Here is a 20539-nt window from a genome sequence, read left to right as displayed (position 1 = left end):
GTGGTTCAAATCCCAGCCCACGTGCCTCCACATGCCATAGTGTCCTTGGGCAAGACACTGAACCCCAAGTTGCTCCCAATGGCAGGCTAGCACCTTACATGGTGTATGAATGTTTGTGTGAATGGGTGAATAAGTCACAATGTAAAGTGCTTTGAATACTGTTAAGGCTTAAAAAGGTGCTATATAAGTGCAGACCATTTGTCCTTAAACCGCATCCATAAATCACCCCCCATTTTTCCACACTTATTTATATAAAAACTCATAATTTTTTTACATATTAAATCATCCTTTTTTTTAAAACGATTTTACAGTCTTTATTCTCAAACTTTGCTTTCTTATCATTGGGTCTATCAGTCCCAAACCTCCCTTTTCTACCTCCCCAATTATTGTATCATACGCTATTTTAGCTGGTTTACCATTCCATAATTTTCTTTAAATAAACGTTTTTATTCTTTTATACACCCATGTTGGCAGACTAACCACATTTATAGTATACCACATCTTAGATAAAAATAAGGAGTTTAAAACCAGTACTTTCCCTTTTAAAAATAATTGTCTTTGTTACCAAAAGTTTAGTCTTTTTTCCATTTTTCCTATTGTCTCCTCCCAAACCAGGTCTCTTGTTCTACTTTCGTCTCTTCCAAGTGTTATTCCTAAAATCTTTAGTTCATTCATCTGTTCTTTAAAGCTCCATTGTCTTCCTAAAATATCTACCTTTCCCATTCTCATATATTCAATCTTGTCATTATTGACTTTAGCCCCTGTTCCACCACAATATTTTTCCAATATTAACATTGCCTTTTCAATACTCTTACAATCTTTTAAAAACAAGGTGGTATCATCTGCATATTGAAATATTTTCTGCTGCACATCCTCATTTTCCAAAACTATTCCTTTTATCTGTTTTTCTTTGTTTATTGCAAGTCCTAATGGTTCAGCAACTAAAGTGTACAGTAGTGGTGATAATGGACATCCCTGCCTTATAGACCTTGATATCTTAATAAAATCGGTTAAAAACCTATTTACTTTAATACAACTTAAAATTTAATTTTTATTGCATTTCATCCATGCAATATAATTGTCCCCAAAACCTAATTTTTTCAGTATATCAAATAAATATTTATGCTTTACTCTATCAAATGCCTTTTCCAGATCTATAATTATCAAATATCCTTCTTCCCCTTTTTCTTTCATATAACACATGAAGTCTCTAATACTTGTTACTATATCCTATATATCTCGATTTAAAACACCATATGCTTGATTTGTTTTTATAATGTTTGGAAAACTTTTTTCAGTCTATTTGCTAGAATCTTGGCCAGTATCTTGTAATCAGTATTTAACATGCTCAATGGTCTATCATTTTTAAGCTCTTCTCTTTCCACTTTATTTTTATATATAATCTTGATTATTCCTTTCTTCATACTTTCAATTAAGTTTTTCTGTTTAAAAATATCAATAAATAAACCATGCAAAATTGGTTTTAAAACATTCTTAAAGACCTTATAAAATTCAGATTGTAAACCATCCAGGCCTGAACTTTTCCCATTCCTCAACTGATTTATGGCTTCATTTATTTCTTCTTCTTCTTTTATTTCTTTATCACACATTTTCTTATCATCTTCATTTAATTTTATTCTAATTTGATTCAATAAAAACTCTTCTAAATAAGAAAAACTTCTTTTTAAATAAAATAGCATAAAAATCCTTCACTTCATTTAAAATACCTTCTTTTTCTTTCACAACCTTTCCGTTTTTTGAAATACTTTTGATCATTTCTGCTTGTTTTCTCGTTTTTTTCCCAAATCATAATTTTTTTTTTACTCCTTTCTCCTTCTACTGTATTTTTCACTCTACTTCTTATTTTAGCTCCCATGCACTTTTCCTCTTCTATTTTTTTCAGTTTCTCTTCTAAGATCACTATTTTACTCGCATCCATCCTTCCTTCTGATACTTTTTTCATTTCTTCTTCCCATTCCTTATTTAGTAATCTTTCTTTACTTTTCTTCATTCTTTTCATTTTCTTTGAATATTCAATAGATAATTTTTTTATATCTATTTTTAAATTATCCCACCACACACTTTTTGCTTCTTCATACAGGACATTATTAATGCTATTTATTATTCAATTTTCTACTTCCATTTTATAAAAGTTCCGTATTAAAAACCCACACCACTGGTCCTCTCTCAACACCACTATAATCAATAATTACATTTAAAAAATCATGATCACTTCCATTAAACATTTTGTAAAATACTTTTATAATGAAACTTTCTAACTGACTGTTACATAATTCCAAATCAGTTCTACTTTGTTTTAAAACATTGTTTACCATTTGTCGTCTTGAATATTCTCTTTTTACTCTGTTTCTTTCCCTCCATTAATTTATAAATATATGTTTTTCCATAACTTACTTTAATTCTTTTCTCCCAGCATCTGCTCTATACACCATATAATCCTCCACATCAATTCTTTCTAAAACAGTACTGAAATCACCAATTAGAATCACATTTTTATAGTCCTCTATTAGAACATCCATTTCTTTAAAAAAAAGTAACTCGCTCTATATCTTCATTTGGTGCATGAATATTACATATTGTTATTTCTGCTTCTTTTCCTTCAACCTTAACCACCAATGTCCTTCCATATTATCCGTGAATATAACTGTTGCTTTTTGTATTGTACCCCTTCTAATTAAAATGGCTACTCCTTTTTTCCTATTAGGATCATTATTGTAAAAAAATTCCCCATCCCATATTTTCTTCAAACCATGAATTTTTTCATCATTCCATCCTGTCTCTTGTATACATATAATGTCATACTTCAAGTCTCTTTCATAACTGCCTCTCCTGAGCCAGTCATTTCAGCTTTTTTACTTTAGATTCTCTTCTTATTCTTTGTTTTTCCATCACCTTCTCAATGTTAAGTTGTCCTGTTGTTTTCAATTTACTCCCCCCGCTCAAAATGTTTTTCTTCACACTTTCCATCAATAATTTTATTCTTAGTGTCTCTTACCTTATCTATTTTTGTACTGCCCTTTGCTCCATCATTGTCTTCTTCTTTGTTTTTCATCCCATCCTGTTCAACTTTATCTGCAAATAGTTGTAGTTCTGTCATTATTTATGTCTCTTCTTCTCCGTCCCGTTCGTCTTTACTTCCTCCTTCTTCTTCTCTACTCTGTATATCCATAGCTAATCCACGTGTTTGTTGTGGTACACTTCCTTCATTATCCTCTTCCACATTCTCCACATCATTGAGTGTCTTCGTCTCAATTTCCTCATGTTCCTCTTTGTGCGTTTCACATCTGCACCTGAGAAAAGCCTTTCCACAGCCTTGGCACTGCGAGGCTTTGCAGTCCCGCGCATAATGCCCCTGCTCCAGGCATTCTCTGCATATTAGTTGAAGACAGTCCTTCTTTTCAGCACTTGTACATATTCTGCACGTCTTCACCTGGTGATCATGAATCACCCTGAAAACTGCGTTCCTTCCTCCATTTCAAATCTTGTATTATATGGCAGTGACACCACGTCTTTTGGAAATTGAACTCTTATAAATCTTGTTCCATCCGCCACAGTTGTCCCAGGGTAATACCTCCTTCTCAGAGGAAGTATCGGTATAACCCCCACCTTGTCAGTTTTTGTAAAACATCCTCATCATTTATATAGTTTGGCAATTGTAAAAAAGATGCCATCCTTTCCGTTGCACAAAGTTTTCTTATTTCACAACATTGTCCATTTATTTGTATTCCATCCAATAATTGTTCACAGTCTTCTTCTTTCTCCAACGTGAGTTCATATTCAAAATCTGTTTTTTTTCCTTTTTTTCCTTAAGTCCATATAATTTGCCCATTCCAGTTTTGTCCTCTACAGCTTTAATTATCATCATAACTGTTAATTGTTCTGGGTTTTTCACATTCATTGTCAGCATAGTTTCTTTTTTTGTATTCTCTCTGATATCTCATTTTTCCTCTCAATTTATTTATCATATTATCTTTTTGATTTTCTCTTTTCGACATTTACATCAGCCTTTTCCTTACTTTGTATCTTCTGTTGTTCAGTCCTTCCTTTCACCATTTCCACTCCATTTCTCAAGACCACAGTTGCCCATGTTTCTTCTTTTTGATTTTCATTTTTTTCTTGCATTATCCTTATGGGTAGATTCGTATCTTCACCCAATCCATTGTCCTTTTTCTCATTTTACTTTTCCAGTCCTGTTCCATTATCCATTATGTCCTTCCTTGTTTGTACACCAATACCAAAAAGTGAATATATTTTTTTTTTAACTCAACTCCAAACAGTAATAAAACTGCTTGGGGTTAAACCGTGAAAAATAATAAACAAAGGTAAGCTTAATAACATGTGATTAAATTAAAAAAAAAACTATAAAACATAAACAAAATGGCTCATAGTGAAGTTTGCTGATCGTTATGAAAAAGCATTACTCAGAGGAGCTACTACAAATAGGTTCATTTCAGCAAGCCAGACCTCCTGACGCAATGGTAGCATGTCATACTCCAGATCAGAAGGTTGTGTGTTCAAATCATGTCGGGGTCAAGCACAACATTTTGAAGAGCAAATCACCCTACTTATTGGGTGTTGTACACCCAATTATCACTCCCTGAATGTCTTGAAGAATGAATGCCACAAACACTAAGAAGAGTATGCCTTGCTCTGGTCTCTGTTTGCTGGGAGCTTGCAAATCTCCTGGAGTGCCTTCATGCTGATTTAGCAACTGTTTTGTGATCTTGAGAGAAAGTTAATAAGAGACAAGTGAGATTTGGATGCTTTTTCTCTAACAGATTTTGGTAATTTACAGAGGAGAACAATAAAAGTGTCATCAATTTCCAATCTGGGAGAAGAACCCAAGCCACCTGGTGAAAACCAGGAATCCTGACCACTAGACAATATGAGATTCTTAGGAAGGCAACCTGGTTGAAAACCAGGAATCCTGACCAATATATTACATAAGACACTTGGAAGGAAAGCTGCATTGTCACACCAGTCAGGCGCAGCAACATTTTCTCATCAGCTAACCAGTGGAACCACCAGAATTGGTTTTCCAAATTTTTCCAGCTGACTTTTTCATGTCTGAGCATGTACGAAAATTAAACTTGTACAAAAGAAAAAACTCACACAGCAAAAACTTTGCTGGTCATTTGGAAAAAGCCTGCCTCAAAGGATGTATAATCTCTTTATGGTGATTTAAAAAAATCTTTGGTGATCTTAACAGGAGATTATAAATGGACAATCAGAACGAGCGTGCATTGTATCCTTTTTTCTGTAACAAAATGAGTTAATTTATAGAGGCTACTATAAAAGTGAGAAAAGTATACCATAAGTTGAACCCGGGCCACCTGGGTGAAAACCAGGAATCCTGACCGCTAGACCATATGGCACACAAAATGAGTGTAATACCTGTGAGGCATTGCAATATTTGCCCATTCGCCTGGTGATATCCTGACCACTAGATTATATGAGACACTTAGCAGGAAAGCAGCAAAATTCAAGTGCAGCAAAATTCTCTCATAATTTAACCAGTGGAGCCACGAGACTTGGTTTTCCAAATGTTAAAAACTGACTTTTTCAAGCATGTATGAATATCACTGTAGTTATGAGTGGGTGTTTTCAAACTAGGATGCACATTTTTAAACTATTCAATTAAAGCAGGGAATCTCAATTTTGGACATACATCACAATTGCGCTACAAGGTCTGGCTTGCTCGTGCAAAACCATTTGTCGTACCTCTGAGGAAGGCTTTCAGTGTGAGTACATTTTTTACAAATACATCCTCAGAAAAAGACAATTGTTAACAGTTGTAAAAACCAAGGTTGGTGGGTTTACTGGTTTGTGGATGGGAAATTTTAGCAGCACCTGACTAGTGTGACAGGTTCTTTACTTCTTTGTTGATTTACAAAAGGAAAATATAATTTTTAGTGTATAAGTAATTTTTTGTAGACTGACTCATAGAAAAGAAAAACTGGAATAGTGGTATTGACCTCATGCGAAAGAGAATCTGTGTGCAGCCCTCTTTCTTGGGGGGGACTTTCTCCCCTTTTCTCCCCATTTTGGTATGCCCAATTCCCAATTGGGCATACTATGTACTCGTGTTGGCATTGTGACTCACCTTGATCTGGGTGGAGGTATATGAATCTCAGTTGCCTCTATGTCTGAGACTGTCAATCAGCGCATTTTATCACATGGCTTGTTGAGCGTGGAGACGTGGCATGTCTGGAGGCTTCACGATATTCTCCGCAGCATCCACACACAACTCACCAAATGCCCCACCGAGAACCACAATATTGTTACCACAAGGAGGTTAACCCAAAGTGACTTAACCCACCCTAGCAACCAGACCAATTGTTTGCTTATGAAGCCTGACTGGAGTCACTAAGCATGCCCAGGATTTGAACAAGCAACTTAAGGTGTGGTAGTCAGCGTCTTTACTGGCTGAGCTACCCAGGCCCCGCTGTGTGCAGACTTCTTGAAAATGTTGCCTTTGAACTTACGGTGTAGTGATTCTATTTAAATATCTATGGTGTTGATGTCAAAATGTAATTTGCTAGCAAAGTGGATTGAATGCAGAGTTGCCAAAGGTTTTCATGAGTAGGCTATATTAAAGTGTTCAGGGGATGTCATAAAAACTGGAAGTTTTTGGAGGGTGGAGATTCCAAAACAAGAGAACTTTATTCATAAATCCACAAGATCACACCTTCACACTGTGGATGTACTGACATGCCTCTGTGCTCATGGAGAGCTCAAAGAGGCAGCACAAAGTCATTAAATATATCTCCGTACTGCACCTCTAGCCATCTTCTGATGTCATTCACACATCGTGCTACAGTTAAAGTTAACAGATTTTTACGTTTCAAACCAGCATTAGTGGTTCTAGCAAACTCCCCTCAGCACCAATTTTGCATGAATTTGCATGTATACAACGAGCTGTCATTGTTTGAAATTTCATGTCAGCTATACATTAACAAATTATTAACGAGTTGGAACCTAAAAACCAAATTCCAAATATATAATGCTTGTATCATGAAAATATTATGCTGCATCACAGCTGTCGGAATGTGATCTGTGATCCAGGTCCAATTTACCTCTGTGGGTGTTGGAAAACGAAATTTTACTGTGACAGCAAAACACCTCACTAACTTTTTCACATAGTAGAGGAGTGCTGTTGCCTTACAGCATCAATTCTTGGTCCCTTTTTACAACATTTAATAGAAGTCCCCAGAATGTGTCTGTGAAGTTTCAGCTCAAAATACCCCACGGATCATTTATTATACCACTTTGTAAATGCCTCTTTTTGGGTGGAATCAAAAACATGCTGTTTTCGTGCGTGTCTCTTTAAATGCAAATGAGCTGCTGCTCCCCGCCCCTGACATAGTTCTGGTCTCCCTGAATACAATCGGAGTCAATGGTAACTTAAGCTGCATCAGCAGTGGGATCAGCTAACAAGCACATCTGGATAGGCGATTTTCAAACATTCACAAAATATAAAGTGTGATTCTTCTTCAGGATGTAAAGCTGGAACATTTCAACAGAAAGTGAATTTTACATAATAGAAGAAGAATCTTGAAGAAACCTTTATTGTGGTCACACATTATACACACATTTTTTTTTGCATATATACAGTGAAATGCATTAGTTTTCACATATCCCAGCTAAGCTGGGGTCAGAGTGCAGGGTCAGCCATGATACGGCACCCCTGGAGCAGATAGGGTTAAGAGCCTTGCTCAAGGGCCCAACAATGGCATCCTGGTGGTGCTGGAGCTTGAACCCCTGTTCTTCTGGTCAGTAACCCTGAGCCTCAACCTCTGAGCCACCACTGCCCCACAAGATAGGTCTCCTTTAAAGGTGCAATTTTTTCATGGAAGATTATGCCAACAATTTTCCTATTCCCTTAAAGATATTAATGAAATAAATGTCCTGGGATATTTCACCAGTCTCTGTGACAGCTGTAGACTTTGTAAATAATAGACAAATATGTGTCCACTGACCGTGGACATTGATGCTTTTCACCTGTCAATCATTTTTCTCTTTCTCATTGCATTGACTTTGAAGCAGATCATTGAGGCTATGATTCATAGTGTTTGTCAGTTGAGGGAGCTATTGTGCCACAGTTGAATTTGACACCCACAGGAACAAACAATGCTGCTCTTTACTCCATTTTGATCTCAAAATTATCTTTGGAGGCAGGGTTTTGGAAGGAGGGTGGTGGCTAATTAAACCTCTTAGTCACGTGAAAGCTTCAGAATGCTAAAATCGCATACAGCACCATTAATTTTGTTCTTTTCTTACCCAATTTCGATAATCTTAATCTAACACTGCACTGTCAAATATATTCTCCACAATACATCTACTGTTTATATATTTTTTTATACTCTTTTTTTTTTTTTATTGTATGTGTATTCTATATTGTGTGTATTGTTTACTGCACATTGTATATTATTACTGTGTTGTGTAAGTATGTGTACATTTGATATGTAAATTGTGTTGTGTAAATATGTTGTTGATTGTAATTGGTATACAGTGGGGAGAACAAGTATTTGATACACTGCTGATTTTGCAGGTTTTCCTACTTACAAAGCATGTAGAGGTCTGTAATTTGTATCATAGGTGCACATCAACTGTGAGAGACGGAATCTAAAACAAAAATCCAGAAAATCACATTGTATGATTTTTAAATACTTAATTTGCATTTTATTGCATGACATAAGTATTTGATACATCAGAAAAGCAGAACTTAATATTTGGTACAGAAAACTTTGTTTGCAATTACAGAGATCATACATTTCCTGTAGTTCTTGACCAGGTTTGCACTCACTGCAGCAGGGATTTTTGCCCACTCCTCCATACAGACCTTCTCCAGATCCTTCAGGTTTCGGGGCTGTCGTTGGGCAATACGGACTTTCAGCTCCCTCCAAAGATTTTCTATTGGGTTCAGGTCTGGAGACTGGCTAGGCCACTCCAGGACCTTGAGATGCTTCTTACGGAGCCACTCCTTAGTTGCCCTGGTTGTGTGTTTTAGGTCATTGTCATACTAGAAGACCCAGCCACGACCCATCTTCAATGCTCTTACTGAGGGAAGGAGGTTGTTGGACAAGATCTCGCGATACATGGCCCCATCCATCCTCCCCTCAATACGTTGCAGTCGTCCTGTCCCCTTTGCAGAAAAGCATCCCCAAAGAATGATGTTTCCACCTCCATGCTTCACGGTTGGGATGGTGTTCTTGGGGTTGTACTCATCCTTCTTCCTCCAAACACGGCGAGTGGAGTTTAGACCAAAAAAGCTCTATTTTTGTCTCATCAGACCACATGATCTTCTCCCATTCTTCTGGATCATCCAGATGGTCATTGGCAAACTTTAGACGTGCCTGGACATGCGCTAGCTTGAGCAGGGGGACCTTGCGTGCTCTGCAGGATTTTAATCCATGATGGCGTAGTGTGTTACTAATGCTTTTCTTTGAGACTGTGGTCCCAGCTCTCTTTAGGTCATTGACCAGGTCCTGCCGTGTAGTCCCTCACCTTCCTCATGATCATTGATGTCCCACAAGGTGAGATCTTGCATGGAGCCCCAGACAGAGGGAGATTGACCGTCATCTTGAACTTCTTCCATTTTCTAATAATTGTGCCAACAGTTGTTGCCTTCTCACCAAGCTGCTTGCCTATTGTCCTGTAACCCATCCCAGCCTTGTGCAGGTCTACAATTTTATCCCTGATGTCCTTACACAGCTCTCTGGTCTTGGCCATTTTGGAGAGGTTGGAGTCTGCTTGATTTAGTGTGTGGACAGGTGTCTTTTATACAGATAACGAGTTCAAACAGGTGCAGTTAATACAGGTAATGAGTGGAGAACAGGAGGGCTTCTTAAAGAAAAACTAACAGGTCTGTGAGAGCTGGAATTCTTACTGGTTGGTAGGTGATCAAATATTTATGTCATGCAATAAAATGCAAATTAATTATTTAAAAATCATACAATGTGGTTTTCTGGATTTTTGTTTTAGATTCCGTCTCTCACATTTGAAGTGCACCTATGATACAAATTATAGACCTCTACGTGCTTTGTAAGTAGGAAAACCTGCAAAATCAGCAGTGTATCAAATACTTGTTCTCCCCACTGTATGTCTCGTCACTGTCATGACTGCCATGTTGCTCGGAACTGCACACAAGACTTTCACCTACTGTTGCACTTGTGTACATGGTAGTGTGACAATAAATTGATTTGATTTGAATTATGAGAGCCTGCTTGATTTAAGTATCAGACTTATCTGCTTGTATAATGACAGGTTTCATTTATATTTTAATTAAAGGTACAGTAAATGTTCGATCCCCACAGCCACCACCATTGTGTCCTTAAGCATTGTCCCTGTAATAAGTGCACTGTAATTCGCTTTGGATAAAAGCGTCTGCCAAATGCATAAATGTAAATGTTACCATGATGAACATCTATTACACATAATCAGCAGTCTACTTAATATCAGTTTGTGTTAGTCAGCACACAGTAAAGTCAGACATGACTGTATTCATATTGGCTCATTAACATAATAATAAAAAATAAAACTTCTGTTGTTATGAACAAAATCCCATGCACCATAAATACAGATTTAGAATCGTTTTACAGTTGTGCATTCTTCTGTTCAACACAATACATTATGCATTTACAGTATTTCTCAGCCAAAATTAAGTGAATGTAACCTAAACCCAGGTAAGTTTTGTCGTTTTTATTTGTCAATTTTCCTGTATAGTGCAAATCATCAAACCATTTTTATTTTCATCTTCAGCATATTTTGGAAAATATTATGGATACAACATATTTTAATCAAATTGTATGACCCGAAATTTAGTTTGCACTTTATTTTACAGTACGAGTACTTACCAAAGAAAGTACTGAGTAATAGTGAATGAAGTGCTACCAATATTGTTGATACATTAACAGGCCTATCTACTCTATTGAAAAAGTGTCATTCATTTGTTTAGTTAAGCATTCAAATGTAACAGGACTAAATAAATCATTTATAGAGAAAAATAAATTGAGGTTGCGCACATGCAATGTTTAGAGTCCCTGCCCCTCACTGAGGGGCACAGATAGTGGCATTTGACGTAGGTCGACATAACTTCTGAAACCGTAGGGTTCACCCATCCCGTTTTTCACAGTGGCATAAAACTGATGGAGAGCCTGGTTTAGGTCAATTTTGGTTATTGTTTTAAAATCGATAGCCAGATCTTTCTCGGCACACCAATTCTGAAAACAGCAAACAGACCACATAGTCACGGTCCCAGCTTCATTTCTTGACGTTTCCAGCCCTTCAATTTCTCTCATTAATTTCAGAGTCTGCTTTGTTCTGTATCCTCTTTCTCTGTCCACCACTCATCCACACTTAGACCACCCATTAAGTCAAAATTTACAACAAAATATGTCATTTTTAAACAATTTATTTGGGGCAGCAATACTGATGTAATGTGGTCACATGTGTATGTTTGTTGAGAAATTTCGAACACGGCTCAACCAATCAGAATCAAGAAACGGAACTATCCATTCTATAAAAAAGCTTGACACATTTTCCAGATCTTTGACAGTTAACATAGATTTTAGTTTAGTAATACTTTAGTTGAAAGCTACAACCATTGACAATGCTTTATCAAATTTCAGGGCTGGGTCAAAAATAAAACAATAAAAGTTTTTTTTTTCTTGCTTTAGATTTTAGTGGCACAAATGACCTTGCGGTCAATCACATGCTCTCTGAAACCTTTGCATTGTGGTCTTAGTGGATGACAAAAGCACATTCCATGAACAGAAAATTGATCCTGGGCCTTGGCGGTGAGAGCACCGAATCCTAAACACTAGACCACTAGGGAAGGCCCTGTGCTGGTTGGCCCTCTAGTCTTCAGAAACCAGATTTATTTGATGATGGAAAATGCAGTACAAAACTCATGTGGCAAAGGAGCTTTTTAACCAGGGGGTCCTGGTATGGGAACCTTATTACATTTTTATGGTATTCCTATTCCTATATGAATTACCTGTGTATTACAGCTGCCTTGCCTCTCCCTACAGTGCTGAACCTCTGGACATATCTTGAAGGCAAGGTGTAGTTGGCACAAGTCTTCTACCATCATTCCTCATGGGATGATGTCCCATGCATTCACACAGCATGTCACATGCCAGACCAACAACAGTCCAGCAGACCAAGGCTGTTTCATGCTCTGCTGTGCCTTCGATAGCACAGCTAGTAGAACAGAGGCCTGCAGTTGGAGCATTGGCTATCCTTAGGATGTTTGTTCAATTCTGGCACCAAGGAAGTTGCTTTTAAATTCTGGTAGTTAGTACAAATAAAATATAGTTTGAAACAAACAAAAAAAAAAAACATGTCATGAAACCTCGGCATTCTGCTCCATCAAGTTGTCTTTTAACAGCTGTCGGTTTGTTCCCTGTACAGCTGGAGTTGCACTTACTGCCCCCTGCAGACTGTGAAACCCAAGAATATGAAGGTGGCACTTAAAGCTTAAATTGTTCTGTTAGTCAAAAAATTCCTTATTGCAGAAGTTAAATACAGCCAGGATGCATGATTAATTGTGTAATTTTTACGTCTTATTTATAATAATAAATTGCACTGATTTAACATGTTAAATTGAGTTTTAGTATTTTTATTTGATTATTAATCATTTTAATATACCACTAAGAAATTTTTGAGAGGCTTTCACAAATAGTCTCAAAGTATTCATGCATTTATTGTTTTAATAAAGCAATTAGAAATGCATATTTATATACAATGAAAAACACTGATTGTTCTCTCAAGACAAATGTCACCAATGAAATTGCAACCATGTAAAAAATCAAACAAATAAACATTATAAAACAAACATAATACAGAAAATATAAAATACTGAAAATAAAATTTGGCTTGAGTCCAATACAAATAAAGCAGCTGTTATAGTGCGTGGACAATACTGCAAGCAGCACTAATAAATGTCACTCCCACTTATAGACCTTGAGCATCTTCTCAGTGAGTGAGGCCAGATAGCTGCTCTGGTTCACCTCAAAAGGGCAGATATCCAACACAGGAAGATCTGCCGGCAGTTTCTGAAGCAGAGCACCAGTGCCAGCATCCCATACCTGAAGACAGAACAAAGAAAACATAGTAGTCCCCCAGGCCGATATTATTTAAGTCAAGCAAGTATAGCTCTTATCTACTGGAATGGGGTAAAATAAAAGTTTTTTTCAATAACTCCTTTCAATATTATATCATAACGCTTTAAATCTATCAAAATTATGGAAACTTTATTTCCAGGTCTATTTTAGATTTTGAAGACATAGACTTTTGAACCCCACTGTGTACATGGGCTCTTCTACCTTAATTATGTACACTATATGTGAACACCCTCTTTAAATTAATGAGTTTGGTTACTCCCTTCCAGTGAGGACAAATCATAATGCAATTATGCAATGGTATTCTAGGGCATTGTAAGCTTCCATCTTTGTGGCAACAGTTTGGGGAGAGCCTTTTTCTATTCCAGCACGACAACGCCCCTGTGCACAAAGCAAGGTCCATAAAGAAAAGGTTTACTGCGGCTGGTGTAGAAGTTGACTGACCTGCACAAAGCCCAGAACAGAACCCCATTTAAATTTTTTTGGGATGATTTGGAACACCAAATGTTGGCCCCATCACTCAACATCAGTGCCTGACCTCATGGTTGCTCTTGTGTCTTAAAGAGAAAGTTCACCATAAAAATCAGCCATTGTTTATTCACCCGTGTTGTTATATGAATTTTTATTTTTCTTAACACAAAGGGAGAAATTTTGAAATTAAATGTTGTGCTCAGTTATGTCATACAATGGCAATTTATAGTGATCGTCACTTCAAGCTTCAAAAGGACGCAAAAGGATCATTTAGAATTCTAAGAAATTATCGTATATGACTCATGCCTTGTTCAAGGCATACAATACGGTTTGGTGAGAAACAAAATACAACATAAAATGGCCTTCTCAACTGTAAGATCTGAGGAGCTTGGGAACAGAACAGAAATTATACAGAGAGGCCCCCGAAATTCATCAATGTCATAAATTAAAAGACTTTGCCCTGCTGATGCCCAAAAGTCCACCAAAAAAAAAGAGTAAATGAGCTAAAGAGGCATGAAGAGTAAATAAAAGCTGCTCTGTTGAATGTCAACTGTCTTCCAGAACAAAATGACAATTTTAACCCTCTCAGCTGAAGGAACAACTTTCCCCCAAAACCCCACTCAGAACTAAACCAGTCTTTGTCCTTCAATATAACCAATTTGCAACACTTAAAATATAGACTAATAAGGGAGCAAAAGACATTTTCTGTCAAAGCATGATCGTCACATGCTAATAAAACCCAAAACTCTTCTCCAAAGGCACAAATAGATTTTTTCTTGGGTTTTTACTAGGGATGCACCATTACCACTTTTTCTTTTCCGATCTGATTCAGATATCTGAAATCTCAGTATTGGCCGATACCAGTGTTAGTGAGTAGTGCGCAATATTTAAGCACTAATTGAAGGCTAAAAATAGGCGTGCTTGTGTGCAAACGCTGCACGTGCATTTTATATATTTACTGATTAAACACAGCCTTTTGTGAGTCACAGAGCTATCGAACGTCTTCAAGTGGCTTTGAATGAAATGCACAAGTCATATTTACTACTTTAATTGTGTTTTTATGTTTTTTTTTTATGCCATTTTTGGAGCTTGACAGGAACAAACATGACTAACACAGTATCAGATTTGGATCAGGCTTGTTGTACCGATACCAGATCCATTTAAAAACGGCAGTATCGGAGTATCGGTGCATCCCCAGTTTTAACAATGTATATACATAAATTATGAACAATAACACTATCAATGACTCCGTTGTATCATAATTTTAAACAGCACAATGCAGATTGATATTAATAATATTTTTTAAAGAACTCTATCTTGATCTTTATAGTTCCACATCATCATCTACGGATGAGGATATTAGAAATTTGTGGAACCATTAAAACTCCCTAAACTGACAGAGCAAAAATATTCTCTTGATTCTGTGATAACCATAGAGGAGCGAAGCGAGGTAATTAAGGCCTTGCCTACAGGCAAGGCTCCGGGGCCAGATGGCATTGCCGCATCTTATGCTACAGAGCTGTCGCCACTTTTGTTAGAAGTTTATACGGAATCATTAAAGAACGGAAAGCTTCCACCAGCCATGATGCCAGCCCAGATCAGTCCGATTCTTAAAAAAAGACAAAGATCCAAGTGAGTGTAAGAGTTACCGTACAATTTCCCTGATCCAGCTAGACGTTAAAATATTGCCAAAAATTCTGGCTACCCAATTAAGTTATGACATCTCTTATACATACAGATCAGTTGGGGTTTATTCTGGGCTGCAGCTCTTCTGACAACATTAGGCATCTCATCAGTATCATGTGGTCAGTGGCGAATGATCAGACTCGCTTCCATCTCACTTCATGCCGAAAAGGCATTTGATATGGTAGAATGGTATTATCTAAGATTTTGGGAATACTTTTATTGGATGGATTAAGTTATTTTTGATAGTAAAAATTAATCTTATACAAATGATTGAAGCATGATGTAACATTTAACTTATATGTGTGATGACTTCTATAACTGATGATTATCATTTTGCCTTTCCGTGAGGAAATAAATGGGTGAATTCATTTTATCATTATAATATGTTGCATTTAAGATATAAAGTTCATGACTAAAACATTGCACTTTTTCAAGCGGGAAACAGAATGGACCACATGTCACTTCTGATTGGCTTAGAGCCTTGAACTGAACAGAGGGTTAAAAGGCCATGCCTGACCAACTCTCTCTCTTTCTCTCTTCCGTTCTTACATCTGCTCTCTTCTGTGCTGTCTTGCACATCTCAATAATGTTGCCTCTCTCTTCGGAACTCCCGAGCTCTGAGATTTATCATCACAATCCATCAACAACACAGCATCCAAAGTTGATTTCTGCTGAAATCGACCTTCCAGCTGATCAGATCTTCAAGATCATTGAACTAAAGCCAAGCCAAAGGACTTCAAAAAGAACTTCAACACCAAATAACGTAACGCAAGTATCTCCTAACTTTTGCTGAAAGTGCTGGTGTTTCTTTAATATAATTTGAGTAACCCGATCTCAAATCACGGCATACTAAATGAAGTATTAAGGATTCTAAAGGCATGGTGCAAGGACTCCATAAAATTCATTTTCCTGTTACAGATCATTTCAGTCATTCTCGGTCAAAACTCATCCATTAACCTGTTCATGTTTGTCTGATGTGTGTTAGTTTAGTTTGATGTGTAGATTGTAAATAAAGTTAGTTTGTATTCAAAGAGAAGTTTACTGTGGTATATTTTGATAAATAAAAACATAACTTGAATTTTAAGATCTACGCCACATGCTTAAACAATATTTCAACATATTTGTGATATTATTTTCAATGGCCATGAGAACAGTATTACTCTAAATGGTTAAGAGGTACGTCATATCAACTCATCACTGTCTGCATGTTGATTGGACATAAACATTAATTCTTTCTATACTTCCCGAATTAAGCATAATTCCCTTCTTGAGCTAAACTCCTTGCATATAAATTATTAGCAAATACAATGAGCCTGTTGTATTACATATTTAATGCTGGAGAATTTTGATCAGATTTCCAATCTCATGCTCATTTGTCATTTATCCTGCATACCTTTACCTACGTTATTTTGGTGGTCGAACACGGCCAAGATTCTTAAACCATTTATAAAATCCCACATATTATTGGTGATTATTGAAGATATGCAGTTTAATTTAAATTGTAAGCAGACCACAAATCTTTGTGCTGTATTTGATATTTTTCCATAAACAACCCATTGTACTTGCATAATGCGACATTTCCTTAATGAGAGACTTGATTTTAGCAAGTTGATTTGTTTGTAAACAGTGGTCTCTATATGCCAGGTCTTTAGCGGGGAGGGGTTATCAAATAAGAGGCTTTGGTGACATCACCTTTCAGAGGTAGAGCAAGTTTTTATATTTTTATAAAAGACCATGAAGACAATATTTTTATAAAAGACCGTTTTTGAGATTTTGGTGTTCCCCCATTCAAGTAGACAGGAGCTGCATTGGCATGACTGCAAATAGTCTCATGGGAGCCTTTCAAAGAGGTCCACTAGTGGACTCACTTCTTGGAAATACTTTGGCTTGAGACATATATGTCCATATCAATGATTGTCTGGAGTAAGTGCCTTTATGTCTAATAATACCTATACTTTTTCTGCAAACACAAACTTTTGTGTAGAATATGACCTAAACTAGAGGTTGAGAAAACAACGGTCCCTCACCATGGTTGAGTTGGTCCCCTCATCTCCGGCACACACTAGTGTAGAGCCCTCTGCAGCTGGAATTTTAAAGACGGCGTTCTTGGTGAGCAGCTTGCCGGAGGAGCCAGCGATGAAGGTCTGGACTGGGGAACATGAACACACAGAAGGCTGGCTGCTGTCTGACCGAGGGCTTCGGGTAAGCTCCATTAACACGGAGCGCAGTGACGGGTTTGCTCGACCTGGACCAGGGGGAAATGTGAACATTTTTCACAGGAAAAAAAAAAAACATTACTCCTACAGTTAATGGACAATTAATAGACCATTTTGAGATTATTGCATACAGTCAGGTCCATAAATATTGGGACATCGACACAATTCTAATCTTTTTGGCTCTATACACCACCACAATGGATTTGAAATGAAACGAACAAGATGTGCTTTAACTGCAGACTTTCAGCTTTAATTTGAGGGTATTTATATCCAAATCAGGTGAACGGTGTAGGAATTACAACAGTTTGTATATGTGCCTCCCACTTTTTAAGGGATCAAAAGTAATGGGACAGAATAACAATCATAAATCAAACTTTCACTTTTTAATACTTGGTTGCAAATCCTTTGCAGTCAATTACAGCCTGAAGTCTGGAACGCATAGACATCACCAGACGCTGGGTTTCATCCCTGGTGATGCTCTGCCAGGCCTCTACTGCAACTGTCTTCAGTTTCTGCTTGTTCTTGGGGCATTTTCCCTTCAGTTTTGTCTTCAGCAAGTGAAATGCATGCTCAATCGGATTCAGGTCAGGTGATTGACTTGGCCATTGCATAACATTCCACTTCTTTCCCTTAAAAAACTCTTTGGTTGCTTTCGCAGTATGCTTCGGGTCATTGTCCATCTGTACTGTGAAGCGCCGTCCAACGAGTTCTGAAGCATTTGGCTGAATATGAGCAGATAATATTGCCCGAAACACTTCAGAATTCATCCTGCTGCTTTTGTCAGCAGTCACATCATCAATAAATACAACAGAACCAGTTCCATTGGCAGCCATACATGCTCACGCCATGACACTACTACCACCATGCTTCATTGATGAGGTGGTATGCTTTGGATCATGAGCAGTTCCTTTCCTTCTCCATACTCTTCTCTTCCTATCACTCTGGTACAAGTTGATCTTTGTCTCATCTGTCCATAGGATGTTGTTCCAGAACTGTGAAGGCTTTTTTAGATGTTGTTTGGCAAACTCTAATCTGGCCTTCCTGTTTTTGAGGCTCACCAATGGTTTACATATTGTGGTGAACCCTCTGTATTCACTCTGGTGAAGTCTTCTCTTGATTGTTGACTTTGACACACATATACCTACCTCCTGGAGAGTGTTCTTGATCTGGCAAACTGTTGTGAAGGGTGTTTTCTTCACCAGGGAAAGAATTCTTCGGTCATCCACCACAGTTGTTTTCCGTGGTCGTGCTCACCGGTGCGTTCTTTCTTTTTAAGAATGTTCCAAACAGTTGATTTGGCCACACCTAATGTTTTTGCTATCTCTCTGATAGGTTTGTTTTGCTTTTTCATCCTAATGATGGCTTGCTTCACTGACAGTGACAGCTTTTTGGATCTCATATTGAGAGTTGACAGCAACAGATTCCAAATGCAAATAGCACACTTGACATGAAATCTGGACCTTTTATCTGCTCCTTGTAAATGGGATAATGAGGGTATAACACACACCTGGCCATGGAACAGCTGAGCAGCCAATTGTCCCATTACTTTTGGTCCCTTAAAAAGTGGGAGGCACATATACAAACTGTTGTAATTCCTACACAATTCACCTGATTTGGATGTAAATACCCTCAAATTAAAGCTGAAAGTCTGCAGTTAAAGCACATCTTGTTCGTTTCATTTCAAATCCATTGTGGTGGTGTATAGAGCCAAAAAGATTCAAATTGTGTCGATGTCCCAATATTTATGGACCTGACTGTATGTATCTTTTTTAAATAGTTGATATAACTTGCCATGTTAACAGCAATAGTACTTTGTAAAAAATGTTTTTTTTACAAATCCTGATGAGGACATTGGGGGCCCAGAGACAGCTAGTGGAGTCTGAGAGATCTTTTCTACCAAAAGATTAAAATATTTCATCAAGACTTCATCAGTCGAGGGCTCTTGAATGTGAATATTAAAAGATCAACGGTTTGTTTTGAAGCTGAATGACAGAAGTTCAGTTTTGTTGAAATATATTTACATTCACAATACAATTTATACCTATGTATGGGACATAGGAGGCCTTTTGACAGATAACATACTGTGGCTTCTGTGGTGTCCCCTGAGAGAAAATGTACAAACATTTTAAAGCCTGAATGGACCATTTTTATATTTTCCTTAAAGTGAGAATCTACCAACAATAAACAAACAATTTACATAACAGTGAAGCATTCCATATCTGTTTGATTAATTGAAGGATAAAAAGGCTGTCCTTGCCATGATGACGTCTCTGCTTAATTTTCACAAAATTAGAACAAAAATCTGTTCATTATGAAAGACTCTTAACATGCTGATTAATGAAGCTAAATTTAGACGGAAAAAATATTATAGTCTTAAGGCGGCACGTTAACTTGTCCTGACACAAACCTGGCTTAGCTGAACCACATACAGTATCAGACAGATGAAGATAGTTTCACTTTACTTCATTTTGGTTTTCTGCAGTGTGTTTAAGCAAAAGATGCCAGTATCTGTATCGGTTTCACCACTACCGTTGTTAAAATAACCGCACCTGCAACTCGCCTCATGTCTATAGCGGGGAGAGAGGCAACGTGCGGGAATAAAGTGAGTAGCGCTTTATTACTTTACTTTCAGTTTGTTTATAAATGAGAAGTTTCACAAGTGCCACTTCTCACTGTACACGTGGGAACCCTGTGAAGTGGATATGTACCTGGTCTGTATGTGACAAGGCAGTGTCTGCTGTCCGGCTCCACCTGTATGTCTGTGCAGTTGCCGGATTCTAGAGGCAGAATGTGAGGCGTGTATGTGGTTCCATCTACATGCTCCCAGAAGCAGCCCCCCTCCAGCGTGCCAGCGATAAGACCACCACATGGGAATGAACTGGAGGCAGTGCGGGGGATGTAGGACAATGACACCATTGGACAGCTACAATGTAGAATAATATCAACATAATAAACACAAAGGAACTGACAAGGATACAGTCAAACACTGGACGGTAGATTCTTGCATATTAATGAGCAAAT

The 20539-nt window shown here is 37.5% G+C and overlaps 1 protein-coding gene across 1 annotated transcript in view; it reads right to left on the bottom strand.

Annotated features, from left to right (window-relative positions):
* Positions 1–12675: 12675 nt before the first annotated feature.
* The window catches only part of LOC127640668 (E3 ubiquitin-protein ligase RFWD3-like), a 34033-nt gene continuing 26169 nt past the window's right edge, over positions 12676–20539 (bottom strand). The window contains exons 11-13 of the mRNA XM_052123358.1: positions 20227–20441; positions 17330–17547; positions 12676–13112 (exon numbers count right to left, since the gene is read on the bottom strand). Of these exons, the coding sequence (XP_051979318.1) occupies positions 12969–13112; positions 17330–17547; positions 20227–20441 (577 nt within the window). The 3' untranslated portion in view covers positions 12676–12968. The remainder of the gene's footprint in view (positions 13113–17329; positions 17548–20226; positions 20442–20539) is intronic.

This window comes from Xyrauchen texanus, chromosome 49 (genome assembly GCF_025860055.1).
Source record: "Xyrauchen texanus isolate HMW12.3.18 chromosome 49, RBS_HiC_50CHRs, whole genome shotgun sequence".
In the NCBI taxonomy this organism is placed as follows: Eukaryota; Metazoa; Chordata; class Actinopteri; order Cypriniformes; family Catostomidae; genus Xyrauchen; species Xyrauchen texanus.
The sequence above is the reverse complement of the archived record's forward strand: the minus strand, read 5'-3'. Positions and strand labels throughout refer to the sequence as shown.